The sequence below is a fragment of the Epinephelus lanceolatus genome, chromosome 3, assembly GCF_041903045.1.
Source record: "Epinephelus lanceolatus isolate andai-2023 chromosome 3, ASM4190304v1, whole genome shotgun sequence".
NCBI classification, from domain to species: Eukaryota; Metazoa; Chordata; class Actinopteri; order Perciformes; family Serranidae; genus Epinephelus; species Epinephelus lanceolatus.
Window position 1 is genome coordinate 9168911 of NC_135736.1, and position 18071 is coordinate 9186981.

The 18071-nt window shown below is 41.4% G+C and overlaps 1 protein-coding gene across 21 annotated transcripts in view; it reads left to right on the plus strand.

The window, feature by feature from the left end:
• The first annotated feature begins 423 nt into the window (after nt 1-423).
• Nucleotides 424-18071, plus strand: part of camk2d2 (calcium/calmodulin-dependent protein kinase (CaM kinase) II delta 2) — a 51902-nt gene continuing 34254 nt past the window's right edge. For 19 of the 21 annotated variants that reach the window (XM_033625358.2, XM_033625364.2, XM_033625366.2 and 16 more), the window contains exons 1-2: nt 429-902; nt 5309-5403. In XM_033625358.2, coding sequence (XP_033481249.1) covers nt 841-902; nt 5309-5403 — 157 coding nt within the window. In that variant the 5' untranslated portion in view covers nt 429-840. Of the gene's footprint in view, nt 903-5308; nt 5404-18071 lie in introns of all 21 variants that reach the window. The other 2 variants (XM_033625368.2, XM_033625372.2) reach the window with 1 other exon arrangement.

The following is an 18071-nucleotide window of genomic DNA, read 5'->3' on the forward strand; positions in this document are numbered from 1 at the left end:
AGTCCTAAAACATGGATTTATTAATGGCTGTTGACAGTATTTTCTGATTTATGGAGTGATAAAAAATGTACCACAAATTCCACCTGTAAAATTCTTTGACTCTACAAAGTGTCAGCAACGTGGAACAAGAATTTTTAACCAGACTTGACCCAATGTTAAGATATTTTTTCTAAGTATGTATGCAAATCAACAATGTTTGATTACATTATGCTTCATTTGCATATTGAAATATACAATTTCAGAAAACTTGAAATACAAAAAATAATTGTCTTAATGTAAGTAATCAACTGAGGAACTTTAATTATATCTATTCGTTTTTACCCTGTTCACCTCGGGGTGTCTCCGCTCAATATTTACAATAATGCAATTATTATTATTATTATTTGTTTGTTTGTTATTGGCCTGTGTGAGGATGCAGGCAAAGGGGCGGGACTGAACGCACAGCCGGGGGTAGGTGCGGTAGTGCGGCGTCTGATGCGCGCAGAGAGACGACCCTCACAGCGCCGGACAGACACGCACCAGAGATACCGGAATGCACACAAAATGCTGCGTCTACGAGCTGTGACAAGCCGCTGCATGTGAAGAAAACAAAGAAACAGCCCACTACAACGCCGGAAGCTCTCCCGTCCAGACTGAAGCACACGCGCAGGCAGCGTATTTGCCGCAGAAATCATCCCACCAGAGCTCCCCGCCGATGCGCTTGAGCTGTGCATGAATCCCCTCAGCTTGGCTTGCAGGTCCAGGACAAAACCGGGCGGTGTTGACGACTGAGTGTGGTGGATACTGTTTGTGAGTGCACCTTATCCGCGTCTCCGCACACCCCTTGGCACCTCCGTCAGGATGGCGTTAACGATCTGCACGAGATTCACCGACGAATATCAGCTGTTCGAGGAGCTGGGGAAGTAAGGAAGCATGTTTTTATCATCTGGCATCATCTCTGTACGAAATGTCAGCCTGTTATGTAATAGGCCGCTTGGCTTAGGGACGCGGATTCCGGGCTCTGTGTGTCCGTGCGTTTTTGTGTGTGTGTGTGCGTGCGCGCGCTGCTGATAGTGTAACCGTGAAACCTGTGATGCAGGACGGGGCTAAATACACTATCATGCAGGCGTGCACAATGGCATCCTGTTTGTTTTAATCCCTCATTTGAAGCCCTGCTTACGTTTAGTGCTTACGAAAGAAGATGTCGAGCCGAGCGTGTCGTCATGTGCCTCCATCCCGTGCAGCCACTGATGTTGCATTTCGACCTTTGGGGTGCCACGGGAGGGCGAGGAGCTCCCATGTTGTAAACTGAACCGGGGTGAAATGCATCGGGGTGTGTGAAATGGTGAGATTTGGTAACGCACCCCCCCTCCCTCTCTACCTCCATCTCCCCAAATCCTCCTCCTCCTTCTCCTCCCGCGTGACAGAAATACACACTCAGTAATGCGACAGCAGACCATGTAGTTGGCGATGACACATTCCCCAGCCAAGCACCGAGCTGCGGTCAATTATCAGACACAGGCAGGGAATTCCTCACCCCGGAGAGAGGGAGACAGAGAGATCCACGTACCTGCGTGTGTGCGCGCGCGCGCTCGAGGACGTGTATTTGTACCTGTGTGGTCATGACCTGCAGTCTGCCCAGCTCCCCGTGGTCAGTGTACACACAGTCCCCGATGTCTGCAGCCAAAGCAGACAGAGGAGGATAGAGAGAAATGTCCTCCCAGTTACACAGTGTCTCCCACTTAGCATTCTAACTGGAGGAGCTGGTCTGTCATCACCCTTCCTGACGGGAAGCCTGTGTTTGCAGTGAGGTAGAAGCAATCTCCTCCACAGCCTCAGTCCGTTTAGGATCCGATGCTGTGCTCATCTTTACACCATCTGTCATTAATAATGCAGCCATATTGCTTTTATAGTACCTTTTAACTCACCTGATCCCTTTACTGAGAGCAGCAGCATTTTCCTCCACACTGACATACAGTAGAGTAGCAGGTAGTGATAACATGAAAATAGGCTGCCACACTGTTGTCGACCAGATAAACTGATATTGTTATTGTTACAGTTATCTGGGCATGATTGTTTCAGCAAATATTTACACAATGCTGTGCATAATGTTGTAAAGGGTAGTTAACTAAATAAAATAAGTAGCCTGTAGTATATTCAGGAAATTGTTACTCAGAGATTCAGCCGTTAAAAGACCATACCAGTGTGCTTGCTTAGTTTCAAAAGCACGCTATTCAGTTGTGTTTTTGAATGTATATTTCATACCAGTCACAGTGAAGATCAAATCTGCACTTGTTTCCGATAGTGTTACATTATCTTATAGTTATGCAGTTTCATTAGAGATCGATTTAAAAAGCTAGCACTGTGATACCCACTAATGAACTGACAAATAAATATAATACTAAATAAATAGATTTGAGGAATTTGCTAATAGATGTTAGTATTGTACAGTACAGAAATGAACTGGAATTACAGTGATTTCCAGTGAAATTCAAGAAATATTCTAAAACATAGCAGCACGGTTTGCAAAATGATGAGCTGTTATTTACGTGATTGAGACCATAGACTGTATAAAATATTTGACACTGCCACTGTTATATGACCATTTGGTTGCACTCCCATTTTGAAGCCTCGAGTTTGGCACTTTGGCCATCGCCATCTTTTGGAGCCAAAAGTGACCATATTTGGACAAGAGGGCAGAGCTAACCATAGCAATGGTGAAGAACAAGGTTAAAATCATTAAAACAAAATTTACTTAGCAGAAAAACAGAATATTCGACTCTGTGTGTGAGTGTCTTTTAGTACAATGAGACACTGAACAAGACTTTTTAAGGCAACTAAAATGTTACAGTTGACTTCCATTAACTGAAAACACACTAAAATTGCGACAACTACAGCTACGCCAATACTCTGGCAAGTTAAACCATTTTTTGTATCAGACTGTTAACATGTATATTTCTGCTGTAAAGTTGGGCACTTTAACCTGGGGGTGTGGGGATTGACTCACTTTTGGAGCCAGCCTCAAGTGGCCGTAAGAAGTACTGCAGTTTTCAGCTCTGGAGGTTGCTACTTAGTTCAGACATGCAAAACACTGGCATAATAATGAAAAAACAGCATTTGAACTGTATCAAATTTTTAAAACCAATGTTGTGATATTCATGGTATTTTATCTCACATCAGTTTGTGAGTTTATGTGACCTTTGAACCTTTGGACTCTTTCCATCCCTACGCAAATATGTTTTCATCTTTGTGAAGCATTTTGATACTGTTACACAGATGTTATATTATCTGATGGTCCAAGCTTGTCATGTACAGTTTTTAACATGTAATTTTTGAACCATATTAGTCTGAGAACCTGGAAGAAACACAGAAACGTCTTCATCATAGATGGTTTTGCGGCTAAACTTGAACCTTGTTTCATGGAGCTTGCTTTTTCTTACTGTCAAATACAAAAGAACACTGTGTAGCTACTTTAGATTCTGCCACGTAGGACTGTACAGACTCAGGTAACAGACACAGTTAGCATTTGCACTTCACAGTGCTGATACCCAACCATGCAGGGCAGTCTAGTAAAATTCTTATATAACACGCTATGCTATGTTCAGTTCCTTTACCAAATCCTCTATAAAGTAGAGGTAAGCTTTAGTGGCAAGCTGCTCACTCCAGAGGATGTTAGATAACATGTTTATGGTACACATCATGCTATATGCTCAGCAGTATTTAAATGGGCACAACTCTTCCGTTATTCCTTTTATCCTAACACTGATTTAACCAAATAATATAACATTGTACAGTAACATCACAGCCGTCAGCCATTAGAAATACAGTAAGTGAAAAAACAGAGTTCATTTGAGGTAATGAGTATTCTCTGCTTTGTCTCTCTAGTGTCTGCATCCAAGTGCGTCTAATTGTTTGTGATATCTCTGATGTTGTCTGGAGCTAGACAGGATGAGAACAGATTTGGTTTGAAAGAAAAGGCGTGCACAGGCAGAGATGGAGGTTGAATAGCAAAGCGGCCTGCATGGCTGCAGAACTGAGGCGGACGTCTCCATGGCTGCATTTAGAGATGAGAGATGCAGCACTCTGCTCTTCTCCTCCCTCAAATATAGCCGACCTAGTTTTTTGATCTTCATACATGTGCCCGAAACACACAGAACAACACATGGCTTAAACAATAGAGGGCTGGCAGGCACGTTCGACGGTGCTGATGGTCTCGTGGAGGGATGAGGACAGCGTGTACTGTAGGTGTGGGGGTGTGAGTATATTTGTGCAAGCGCTGCAAAGATACTGCATCCGTGCTTTTGTACAATTTCATGTTGAAATGTGACTGTAAAAACATCAATGAGCTCAGTCATGCCTGCTTTTACTCACCTATGACATCTGAGGGCAGTTTTATGAAGCAAAACGATCAGTTAAATCAGCAAAATTAAATTCAGCAAATCCTGCAGGTTGCATTAAGTTCGATCTAAGTTACCATGGAAACATGTCCCTTCTGCTTGCTTCCTGCCAAGCCTTGACTGAAACAGTCTTTTCTCCAAATCAATCAATCTGAAGTATCTGGTTCACTTTTTTAGGCTCACTGGAGTCTGTTTTTTCACACTAAGCCCCACTTTTCTAAGCCTCTGTATTTCCTTCAGACTGTACATCGGCTGGTATGAATCACACCTCATATATTTTACTTGAAACTTTTTTTAAAAATGCCTAAATTATAATCTCTGTGATACTCTATTTAAAGACAAAGACAAAAAAATGCCTGGCTAAACATTTGTGAAGGAATACATTTCTTATTTACATGTAACGAAATCAAGGAAGCAAAATATAAGCATAGCTATAAATTCTTTCTCACTCATAAAGATGCATACATTTTGCAAAGATAAGTCACAAAAAGATGTGAAACTAAATACTGAATATTGATGCATTGTTTTGGCAAAGCAATCTGCTGAAAAGTGTGAAATTCCAATAATTCCTTCACTCAATAATTTTTGGAAATAGAAACAGACCGTTTATTAAAACTGCTAAAAACTGGTTTCTGTTATTTTCCTGCTTGAAAAAGTTCAAGAGGTGATTGATAATTAAATGTTGGCTATGAGCCTTTATTGATAGGTATATATTATTATATTATTACTCACAACGTTGTTGCTGCTTTTGTATTCTTTTTGTTTTGCCTTTTTTTTTGTCTGCTCACTTGGAAATATGATAGTCAGTCAGTCACAATGATACTCAGTGCACTGTTATGTTTATATGTTTACCCATTGGTGATTATTGTACACTACTCTGTTAAAATAAGAAGATGGGGGGAAAAAATCATTCCTGTGTGTGTTCTTTCCAGGGGCGCGTTCTCTGTGGTCAGGAGGTGTGTGAAGATCTCCTCTGGACAGGAATATGCTGCAAAAATCATCAACACCAAGAAGCTTTCTGCCAGAGGTGGGAAACACAAACACACGTACACATGCACAGAAACACACACACCACACATGAGCAGAAAAATGTGGCCCAAAGTGTCACTGAGTTATGTGTGGGTGAGCTGTGAACACTGCTGCCCCCAAACAGGCTTTGGGGCTCTATGAGGGAACAAGTGAAGTGAGTAAGTGAGAGACAGACAGGCACACAGGGACAGAGACTCATCTGGATTTTGGTTGGTTAACTTTTCTGCGTGCGCAAGGAAGAAAAAAAAAGCAAATACACCAAGTAAATGCTGTAGTTGTGTTTGCCTACTTGTACTTTTTGTGCTGTGTGGTACACGTTCTCTTTCCTTTTTGTGTTATTCATAACTGTCCTTTGGTCTCTATGTAAATGTTTGTCACATACAACCTTTGTGTGTGTGTGTGTGTGTGTGTGTGTGCTAATGCGTGCATGTGCGTGTGTTCTGTATTGATTCAGGGCTCTGGCTGGTCTTGTCGTCCCAGGGGCAGATCTCTTGCGAAGCCGACCCAGTTCTTTCACATCCGTCACTGTAATTGTAGCCGCTGGCCTGGTTGCCTCGGGCTCGGGAAACACACACACACAGAATCACACTGGCACACACCGTGCACGTGCCAGTGCACACACACATGACCCAGGAGCCGCCAACAGCATATTCGTGATCGCGAACCAATGGCGTGTTGCGCTTTTGCTGTTTCTCCTTCTCTTCAGCCAATGGTGTGTTTTGTCACAGCTTGTTTGTCCTTGACAACCAATGACTGCTGTCATACCACACAAGACGTCAAGCTTCTGTAGAGCTGAGCCATCGCACTAAAATTTAATTTGTAGCAATTTACTGCAAATTACCTTGGCTGTTGTTGAGCGCTTGTTATGCCACTACCTATAGTTGCATTGTGATAATGCAAATGTATGTTTTTTTTAGCATGTTGTAGTATTAACAAGCAACTCCCTCCCCCTCTTTGCAGTATTTTACCTTTCATTCTTTTCCAGCAGCTCCCTCCTACTCAGCATCCACCCTCTCCATGTTCTCTGCTCTTTTGCATTTGCTCTTCTTCCCTATTTTGCATTTTCTTTTTCCCTTTTTTAAAAATATGTCATCTCTCTCTCTTTTTTTTGATTTACAAGGCGCTGTCATATTTCTCACCAGGTACTTCTTCCCACCCCCTCCTTCCTGCATATTTTCCCCTCCACTACCTCACCATCTATCCCTGCCTTCACTCCTCTGTCACTTCGTTTCTTATCTCCCCTTTCCTTCGCTCCCTTCATGCTGCTTTTCTTTTCTTTCCGCTCTCCTCTCTCTTCCCTTTACAGATCCTTCGCTCTTTCCCTCCTTCTGCCCATGTTGACCCTGCCGCTCGCTGAGTGCAGTGTTGGTAATAGACACCTTGGCAGACGGATCAGTGTCTCACCACTTGCATGCTGGGACAGATTTTCCAAAAATACTGCAAAAGGTTATCTCACCTCATATGCATGTGGATGTGAGGGTGTGCACGGACACACACTCTCTCACACACACACATTTTTTCCTCTTTGTGTGTGTGTTTGTGTGTATAGAGGTTTACATACCGGGCATGCTGGCGTGTCAGATATGGTCTTACCCTCTTTCCGCGATAAGCCCTAGAATTGCAACTCTGATTCCCTTCTCTCTGGCAGGATCATGACCTACCCCCAACCCCACTCCACCACTGTGTGTGTGTGCTTGTCCATGCAAGTGCAAGTGCATGTGTGAGTATATAAAATTGAAAAGGGTTTAGGGTGGGATTGGTGGCTGGAAAGCAGGCAGATCAAGGCACTGTGTGTGTGTGTGTGTGTGTGTGTGTGTGTGTGTGTGTTTGGTTTTCCTGGTTTGCATGCACACATGTGTGGCCTATAGGACCAGTCACAGTCCTGCAATCTGCAATCCTGATTATGCAGCGTTTCATTAAGAGCAGCAGATGAGCCAGTGAATGAGAGGAAGCAGTGGAGAGAGAGAGAGGAAGAAAAGGATAGGAAGCAGAGGGAGAGAGGCGGATAATCAGAGAAAGAAAGAAAACGGAAAGTCAACATTTAAGTGTGTGTATGTGTGTGTGTGTGTGTGCACGCTGTACCCCTCACAGCAGTTGAATATTTGTCCTCTCCCTTCATGCATGCGTCAGTGTCCTGTCACTATGACTCTGTCTGCTATCTTTTGTCACTTTGTATTTGCTTGTGATGTGCTGTGTGTGTATGTGTGCAAGTTTGTGTGCATGTGTATGTGTATGTGTGTGTGTGTCTGTAATCCCTCATCTGTTTGTGCGTGTGTTTGTGCTCATGATTGTATTTGTTTGTGTATCTGTGCACTAGTCTCATTGCCGACCATGTGACCCTTTCAGCTTTTCTTGACTGTTGGGTAGGTCTGAATCCATTGTAGCAAAATGGTTTGAATTTTTAAAAAAGGCCAGCTTGTATTGCTGTGTAAATATTGCATTGCATTGTGGGAGTGATAGGGAGATAGATAGGCTAAAGAACAGCTCAGTCGCCAGAGGAAAATGTTCATTGAAAATGTGTCATTGTTGTTTCCAGTGGCTTTTTAGGCTCTAAATGTGGGTGTTTTGTAGTGACCCATTAGTGTTTTTCAAGCAGCGATAGTGCCATGAAAAACAGTTGTTTTTAACTAAGACATAGCTGTGTTTCCTGCCAGGATAGAGCCACAAAACATGCTCTTTTTTTTTTTTTTACCAAGATGTCGCTGCGTTCCCTGCTGCGATTGTGCCCTCAGAACTGGTTAATTTAAGCCAAAACATGATCTTTCCCTAACCATAACCAAGTGGTTTTTGTGCCTAAACCTATCACACACGTTAACCACATCGTTGTTGAAACATAAAATTTCAGCGTATCCCCTACATAATATAACGAATCTTTCTGGCGATTGGGTTGTAAAAAAAATAGAGCTACCTGTACAAGGAACGAAGCATCAAGAGATTTTGTAACAAGTGTTTGGATTCAGCGTTGCTGATGCTTTTCATCCCCCCCCCCTCTTCTTGTTGTTAATATATTGTAAGTGTACCCTGTTGGTTTAGTCCCATCACTTCCCCAGAGACTTGTGTATTATCATTGCTCCTGGCTTGATGTCGTTCCAATCCACTGGTCTGTAACCGACCCTCCCTCAGAGTGGACAGTTTCTGTGGTAATAGGGGTGCACTGATGTTATTTTTGTTATGTGGAGGTGTCATGGTAACAGAGATGATGTTGCTGAGGTGTAAGTCAGTTTGCCTCAGTGGTATACATACAGTAGGTTATTATGAGTACATGTTTTCTTTTTGCATTTTGCCCCTCGCGTAGTCTTCCCTCATTTGGAAAGATAAAGATTTGTCTTCTCTCCTTCCCTCTTGTATGTTCTTTATTCCTGTGTTCCTCCCGTGTCACTGTGACTCTGTTTCGCCTCACATTGAAGTGAAGGGGAGAAAAGGAGAGAGACGATGTGATTGTGGGAGAGAGGGAGATATGGGGAGAGACAGAGAGATAGGAGGGAAGGAAAGGAAGGAGGGATCAGTGGGAAGAAGGGGGATCACATGACTCACTGGGTGCTAAAAATAAATGTTGGTCATTCTCTCACTCTCGGTGTCTCTCTCTCTCTCTCTCACACACACACACACACTATTGAAAAAATTCCATCTTTTGAAAGGAGCCAGGTTTTTGGTTTCAGTCGATGCTCACCTGTTTAGCCAACCAGATGGAAAACACACAAGACTGAGCGTGAAATTGTCGCCTGAGTGTTTGTTTGCTCCTATGTGTGTGTTTGTATGTAATTCAGAAATTTTAGTGTAAAGAACTAAGGGATGAACAATGCATGAAATCTGTCTTGTCATTTTTCTAACAATTATTATAAGACTTAAACCTTCAATTAGCGAGGTTTTGGCCGCTTGGGATGAAATTAGCTCACACCTAGTAATAGCATTTCGTCTGACATTGTTAAAGATTGACAAAAAAAAATCCCTTAATCAATGTCTACTTACTATATTTCTTGGAGCTTTTGGCCAAATCTCATTGCCTTCATCAGCAGATAAAGTTTGCCCTGTTCTCAATTGCGTAGCTCCTTAAGTGCTTAGGACAAATGATGATAACTAAGCAACCTCTTTCCACTGATAATGGCCATTAGATGCGCCTGAAAGCTGCCTGAAAGTGAGTGAACCCTGAGTTAGGAATTTTTTTGTTTATAGATTATTTTTAAGGTCACACAAGATCCTGACAGGACAAACTAATTCACAGCACTAAAACAATTGGCGTTTTTGGACCGAACAGTTCTGGGGACTCCGTAAGAGGAAGTACCCACTGAACAGCTCCCCCAGAACTACATACCTTCAAGGGCTTATTCTGTTTGCATTCACACTACCAATAGGAACACTGAAGTGATGTACTGTAAGCTGCATGGCGGTTGGTATAGCACCATCACTTTTGCTTTGACACGTCAAAATCGCGTTGTATTTCCATCGTAGAAAATATGCTCAGTAAGCCTGGGACACGTTCAGTCTCAAAACAGTGCGCATCATTTTGCTACAGCTGAATGACATGTATATTTGAAATGGTGTGAAACAGGCTTTGAGACACATTCTTTTGGTGGCTGTGTCAGAGGTGTTATCAGCAGTGATGTATATAAATAAATGCCTAGTATCTTTACTCATTATATTCACACTTTTTGTTCATATTTTACACTTGCTTTGGAAATGTAAACATACATTTAACATGCCAGTAAAGCCCACTGAACTGAACTGAATGAAACCTTACCATATTAAAAGGCAGTGCGCTTGTGTAACACAACAGGGTGTTCAACGCACCATCGGTTACGTTTCAATAAATGTTCTGCTATGTTTTGTCGGGCTGAATGCAGCCTTGTGGCCATTTAGTGAGTTTTTTTTTTACGTGGCAGTGGAAGCTATGACCGAGCTAACCCTGCTGCTGAGTTTTAAAAATGCCGACTATTTTGTTGCTTTCTGTTGTCGTCACATCCCTCCTTGAGTATATCCAATCGGCACCAAGTAATCCCCAAGCCCCAGCCAGGAGTCTTTCGGGGCTGTTCTGAGTACCTACCCCGAGGCAGGGACTTGTTTAGCCCCTGTAAAAGTTCTGTCCTTCGGGGGTAGTTCCTGCGGTGGAAACGGGCCTAATGACCACTTGAGGTTGGCTCCAGAAGTGAGTCAGTAGACCCCCGTGTTAAAGTGGTCACTTCTGGCTTCAAAAAAATTAAGATTTTGATGGCCCAAATGCCAAATTTGACCTCAAAACAGGGGTCCACCACCCAATGGGTGTAGTCACGGTAGCTACGTCCATTATTTTTACAGTCCCTCAAAACAGGGTTCCAAGAACCATGATTGTTCCAAATTCTTAAGGTACGGGGTGTGAGGGTCTAAGGACTACGAAAAAGTTCATCTGGTTTTAAAGCAGCTAATGTTATTAAGTGCTCAAAGATTTAACATAGAGATTCTTTCTCGCAGCCTTTGCACTTGATAGGTACCTAGCTTGCTGGTATCTGCAGTAACCATCTGAAAATGGTGCTAGATCTCATCCTTCTCTTTGTCGGTTTCAACAGTGCGAAGACAGTGGACTCTAACGTCAAAATGACATTGGTGGTGTTTCTTTCTTGGCAAAACCAACTATGGCAGTAGATACAGTAGATACAGAGCACATTAACCAGACAACAGCCTAGAGTTTCTGCAGCTAATTAGTTATAGCTGTATACATTTCTGGTGACAGTTTCAGCTTCCAAAGTCAGCACTCACCAGATAAAAGGTTCACCTCTTAAAACTTTGTTAATAAGCTGTAATCAAAATTGCAGCTCTTGCATTTTTAAAATGTCAGGATTTCGATATAAAAACGATTGATCGTTCAGCCCGGGAAAGAACCTGCAGTATGACTAACAAGGGTAATGGACTCTGTAGAGAGCGAGGGCGTTGTTAATTACAGAGTGCTGCATCTCCTCCTGTCTTTTCCCTTCTATCTCTCTCTGCCTGTGTCCTTTTCAACCTCTGTTTTTTTTATCTGTTTGATTTACCCTTTCCCCCCTAATGATTGTCTCCTCTCTGCCCTCCCCCCTCTTCGTCCTTCCTCACACATTCTCTGGCAGTGTATGCTTTGGTCTGATCTCTCCCTTCTCAAGTGCTATGAACCAAGAAACAGTGATAGAAAACACATTGATAGATGGAGGCCACAGATAATGATGACCTCATTATTATTTTTCCAGCAGAGCTATATCAAGACTGGAATAAAAGCACTTAGGGAGGCATTAAAGTGAATTCCACATTAAAACAGTCAATAACAATGTCCCATGCATTTCTGTTTCATTTATAATTCAAACAGATGGAGATAGATAAATAGATACAGCATTGCTGCCACAAAGTTGGAAAACAACTTTCCATTTCTAAAACATTACCTGTAAATATCATATTTTGTTGTCAGTACTGCTTCACAAGTCCCATTTTGCACAAATGTTCCAAGGATCTTGCAGCTCAAAATCAAAAGCAGGAAAGGGAGAGATAAAGTTTTTTTTCTGACAAGCAGGAGCAGCATAGGTGTGGAATGCCGTGTGGCTGCAACACAGCTTGCTGTCATTACATTAGCGCATTTGCTTTCCCCTATCTTTACGTAAAATAAAAGCTGGATGGAAAGTTCAGGCATTCACTGTTTGAAAGCACTCTGGATAAATGCAGTAAGAATTTCACTCTGATGGATGCAGAAAATGTGGATTTCATATGCATATTCAAGTATTGAGAGCAACAGTGGTGTGCTCTTGAGAAAGGGTGTGGGTTTGGTTTCAACTCTGGGGGGGACACATATGAAGGGGGAGATTTGGGGGCCCTGGTAGTGGAGATGTCTCAAAACAAAAGTCCCCCCCCCTCCCCAAATTATCCGCAGAGGTCTCTTCCTCACCAAGACAAACAGATCTGGCCCTGTGTAGAACCAACGTTTGCTTTGTCAGTTCTGGGTGTCTTTAGAAACATGGTGGTGCAACATGGCGTAGATGAGAACCCGCTCCTTATGTAGATGTGAACTTACTTTCAGGTGATAATACACCAAAGAAAACATGTCAATTTCTGTCAGTATATCCCCAGACCTTCAAGTAAAGGAGCATTTTCAGACAACTACCATGCTTTTATTACTGTCACTCTTCTTTAGAAGCACCACATACTTCTTACATTAGTGATGTAGTCAGTGTCATGATATAAGAACTCTCTGTACAGTGGTGCATTTAAATCTGTAGCTTTTTGTATCAATATATTTGATTGTAAATGTGAATTTGTGTCTCTCCTTGTCATGATGTGTCCAAACCACCATCGTCAGAATAAACCACTTCTGCATATTAGTCTAATATGCACACAGCTGCATTACACTGGATAAGATAAAGGCAGACATTAGTGTACGTTATGAGGCTCCTGGCAATACTCCGGGGGCAGTTTTATCTCTGACACCAGCCACCTTTTGTTTCTCCTCAGAAGAGAAAGCAAGGGAGTTATCAGTCTCATAATTCTTCCTCTATTGGGAACCAGCGGAGGGTGACGGTGTCTCAGCGTCCTGAATGGTTTCATTAGACCCCCGGGTTCTGCGGGGGGTAGAATGGAACCGTATGCAGAAGGACTACTTAGCCGCTGTCCGCAGAGGATGTTACATTCACCCCTCTACATCTTTTTAATTAAAACTCTTAATTAAACTGGAGCAGGGCAGTTCCAGCACTCTGTTGTGGTACATGTGGTGGGTCGATATGAGTGTGTGCATTAGGGTTAGGACTTTAAGTAAGGTTTATGTTCATTATTGATTAACTTATTGATTGTTTAAATGGATTAACTGAATTATGCCCATCACAATTTCCCAGAGGATGTTTTCAAACTTCTTCGTTCTGTATGAGTATTTTTGCAACTTCCCACATGCATGAACATTTTCTCATGTTGAAAATGCAATCCTTTAGAATACATTTACTGTTGCAAATTAGTTGTATATAAATGTAATTTTTAGGATATTTAATGATAAAATTCTCTATTGCAGTTGAGGAGGGGCCACATAATTCAGCTTAATCAACTTTTTAAATATGTGCATACAAGCCAGTTTTAAGCAGCAAAGGACACACAAAACAAAATGAGCATTGTTGGCAAAATCATTTGTATTAAAGGTATACTATGCGGCATTTTCTTAAAAAAGATGTATAGACTAACAAAATAATTCCTCTCAATCATGACTTATGACCCACTAGAAGTGTGCACTGGTGTATTTATCTGCAGAGACCTTGCCCTACCTAGGCGTGTAGCCCCCAGCTAATCGCAGCATGCAGGTAAGGTCAGGACTTTATAAATAAAAGTAGCAACCAGGTAGTAGCATCATGCATTCAAAAGTAAGCTATGAAAACTGCATACAGTGCTGAAAAATGCAAACATAGTGAAGTGAAATGGCAAGCGGACACAAATTTGTATGTCTTAGGATAGCAAAAGCCTGACCCTGCCAACCCAACCAAGTCAACAAGTACTTGCCAATCATGGAGATAGAGAAGGGCAGGTCATGCCTCTACTAGCTGAGAAACCACAAATTTGGCAAGGGGACAAAGCTCTTTCCAAACCAGAGTGAATCAGAGGTTGGCTTTTACTTTCACTTTCGCTAGTTAGCACTGAAGGAGAGGATGAAGAGTGACACGGAGTTGCCCTTTTTCTGTTTGACATGTAGGTGCTGGGTTAGCTTAGTTAGCTTGCTAAAGTATTATTTCTTTTTTCATTACAACAAGCAAGAGGGAGAAGGGACCAAGGCTACATCGACACTAATATGTTTTAATTTTAAAATGCATAATTATTGCTACTTTTACACCAAGCATCACCATTTCTCTGGTATTTTGGAACCACTAAAATGGAGGCCATTGTAACTGTTGCTGACCCCGTATCAGTTTGAAGTCTAAGGGTTGCATTTTAGTTTGAATGGGTGAAAACAGAGATTTGGGAGACAATGACGCAGACACTTAAGTACGCTTCCCGATTGGGTCTTATCAGTAACAATGTGTCAAACCAAAGCATTATGGCTAGGTCTACATACCTTTAGTGATTCTATCCTTCTTGTCTGGGTACTCCTTTGCCATTGCCTTTGGCTTCCTCCAATGATGGATAATGCTCTTGGTACCACTCTAATATATTGTTGTATTTGCTTCACGCTTCTTTTTGTAACTAAGCAACCAACCACAGTGTAGACAATGTGCCTCCTGTTATTTATTTTACTGAAATCATATTTATGATTTAACATAACAAATAAAATGAATGCAATTGTTGCTATGTGAAACACAGGTCACACTGCTATTACTAGCCACAAAAACAACCTACTGTTTAGCAGCAAAGTCAACAGTGAAGACATGAAAAAAAAAAAAAAAGTTATATGAAATTGTGATACATAATCCAAATGATATATTTATCCATAAACTTGAGCCAGTAGTTATATTAGTTATCAGAAATATTTGCAAACAGTTGATTTCAGTAGGGGACCAAAAAACCAAAACATATTGTTCCTTTCCTAATGTGTGTGAGTAAATCTTCAGTGAAGCACTCGACAATATTACATGGGTCTGATTGATACAAGAGGCCAGACATCAGATGACCAACATAACTTTGTCAATCAGTGTGAAAATACAAACCAAGGACAGGATGTTTTAACTGAGTCACACTCCATCCAGAGCCACATATGTTCACCTCTTTGTCTGTCTCTTCTTTTGTGTGTTTGACTGCCTTACTCTGTCAGGTGTTTGTTCTGTCTCCATCTCTGTCCCTGTCTAATGCTTCTTTTCCCCTCCCCTTATATATCTGCCTATGTCTTTCCTGTCTGTCCCTCTATCTGGTAGTATTAGTATTACTTACAGGATGTCAAACTACAAAAGGCAAAGAAAACACACACATACACACAGAGCAGTACGCTCTGCTGCAGTGCGGTTGCAGACGCGACACATCAGAAACTGACTGAAAGAGAAACAAGCAGCAGTGGAGAGAGACAGAGAGGGAGATGGAGGTGAGGGCTTGGTGGTGGTGGGGTCTGGTTTGGAAATTTTGGATTGGTGATGGCAATGATCAGAGTAAGGACAATTTATCGGAATCTTTTGAACACAACACTGTAAACTGTGAGAGAACTCTTCAAGCAAACAGGTCCCTGAATCTGGAATACTTCTGTTTTCAGGGTTAAAGGAGCAGTGTGTAAGATTTAGGGAGATTTAGTGGCAACTAGTGATAATGATGGCAGATTTCAACCAGCTGAACAGATGAGAAGTCCAGAACAGAGGTCTCTTCCTCTCTAAAACAAACAGACCCGGTGATTTAAACCTTTATGAACACTGAATAATGCAGTTTCACATTACAAATCTTATGCTCTTTAGCATGTCGCAGACTGGCTGCTCACCCAGCGCATGGTATGTGTACTCATCTTTTTTCATTGATAACTTAAGATGCAGACATTCAGGAGGTTTTTACCAGGAGCCGAATTATACGCTGAGGTCTCTTCCTTTTCAAAACAAATGGACCAGATGATTTAATCTGGGAAAAATACTAAATAAAGCAGTTTAATGTAAAAAAAAATCTGTGTTTTTACAACGCTGCTTGTTGCGGAGGGGCTTCTGATGGTGGCTGCTGATACAAAAACGCAAATGGCTCTATCTAGAGCCACGTACAAGTTAAAAGAAAGGTTTTACAGCAGGAAAAGCCAGAATGGAGGGATGATCAAGTCAAAGAAACAAAAAGAAGAAAAGAAACAAATGTGTAAAAAAAAAATGTATAAAATGAGATGACATTGTCATGTGAATCACCAAGATGCCTGCGGTTTTATTAATACATATTTGTCCTTAACTTTTTTGGTGTCATTTTGCAGAAAGGATTACTTCCTGACACTGCTCTCTTCATCATATTCTTTAGAAATAGTCTTCGTAATATTTGTAGTTCTCATTGTTCCTTAAATAAATGTACAAATGTACTTTCATATAGGAGTTGAATGTTTCCTTTTTATCATTCATTTTAACTTGAAATGCAGTTCCTCTTTCTGCATAAACCAGACAGCATCATAAGTTCTGTCTTTTCTGATTAGCGCTTTATGACATCAGAAAATGACAGCATATAAAATCATATACTGTGTATCTTTTTTGGGAGTTAGTGACTTGGTTACTTATGCAATAATATTTTCATGAAACTGTACCATAAAAGGATTGAAAGACTTCCAGTAACTCCCATAGGAAGTCAACTCTGTCGAGTCTTAGTTCATTTTTTAGTAATACATGACTGTCGCTGTCAAGTTGTTCAATTCAGTCACAAAATTGTAGATGGAGAAAAAAACAAACAAAAAAACACATAGGAAGCTCCACTTAAGGCTTGCTGTTGACTAACCAACATGGACCTGAATGGCAACTGGACCATCCTAAATATGGTACAAAGTGTGAAATCCTAATCTGGGCAGGACAGAAGCCACGTACTTTAAATAGTGATGCCAAGAAACAGATTGTTTTAGACAAGATGGTTTATGGCGTGACAAATGCAAGAGGTCAGTGTCCCACAGACAGCAAAGCAGCTGACAGACACACAGCACACCGGCGTCCCTGCACTGCTTCCTTCACTCAGGCTCAAATCAGAGCTTTATGTTGATTCAGATTATCCTTTAAATTTGCATCATTATCTAAAGTACGTCAGTATTTAATCACAAGAGAAGCTTTTTAAACAATTTTGTGATTACTATAAACAAGCAAGAACATGACTAAAAACCCAACTTCCAACATGTTTCACTTCATCAAAAAAGTGAAAGAAAACAAGTCTGGCTGAAGGAAAAAAAAAAATTATGTCTTCACCCACCAGGAAGCAACTCTGTATATTGTAGATTACGTCTCAACCACCAATCATCATGGTCTTATATCAACAGTCATTTACTGCTAGACAGAGTAACATACATACAGACATTCAGACACGCCGCTTAGATCAGGCCTGAATGATAACAGCTGACTGGGGTGGCTCCACATTTGTCTGCACAATTACACTGGCTTCACATTATGCAGAAATGCTGCTGTCAGTTATAACTATGTAAGCAGAAAGCCTCTCACCAGTGGCTGTGGCAGTGGGGCTCAAGCCTGCACACACACACACACACACACACACACACACACACACACACACACACACACACATACAGGTACATTAAAGTATTGTAAAGCATTTTTGTCAGCCAGTCAGAACTCATTGTTGTCAGTCTGAGACGTTTTGAGAGTGAGGCAGATTTCAGAGTCAACTGTAGCAGAAGTTGGTTCAGGGGAAGGTGGAAAATGTGATTTTCTATTCCATTAAAAAATAAAAATGCTCTGACAGGCTAACATACAGACAATCAAACCTCTACTCACACATATGGGCACTTTTGTGCTGTCAGCCAGTTGACTTGTATATCTTTGAAGTTTGCACGGGGGAAACTTGCAAATTCCACATAGAAAGAACCGGGACAAACCCAGCACCCTTCTTGTGATGAGGCAATACTGCTAAAACCTGAGCAAACCTGAACTAAACTGCATTAAAACATTCACAAAGTTATTCACATGATGTTTGTGCCATCTTATTAATTTAAGCCAGTGTCTCGTGCTGTTTGACTGTAAGTCTCTAACAAAGCTAGAACACTAGAATTGATAAGTTCTACAGCATAGTTGTATTTTTATACATTAATATTACAGCCAGAGTCACATTTTT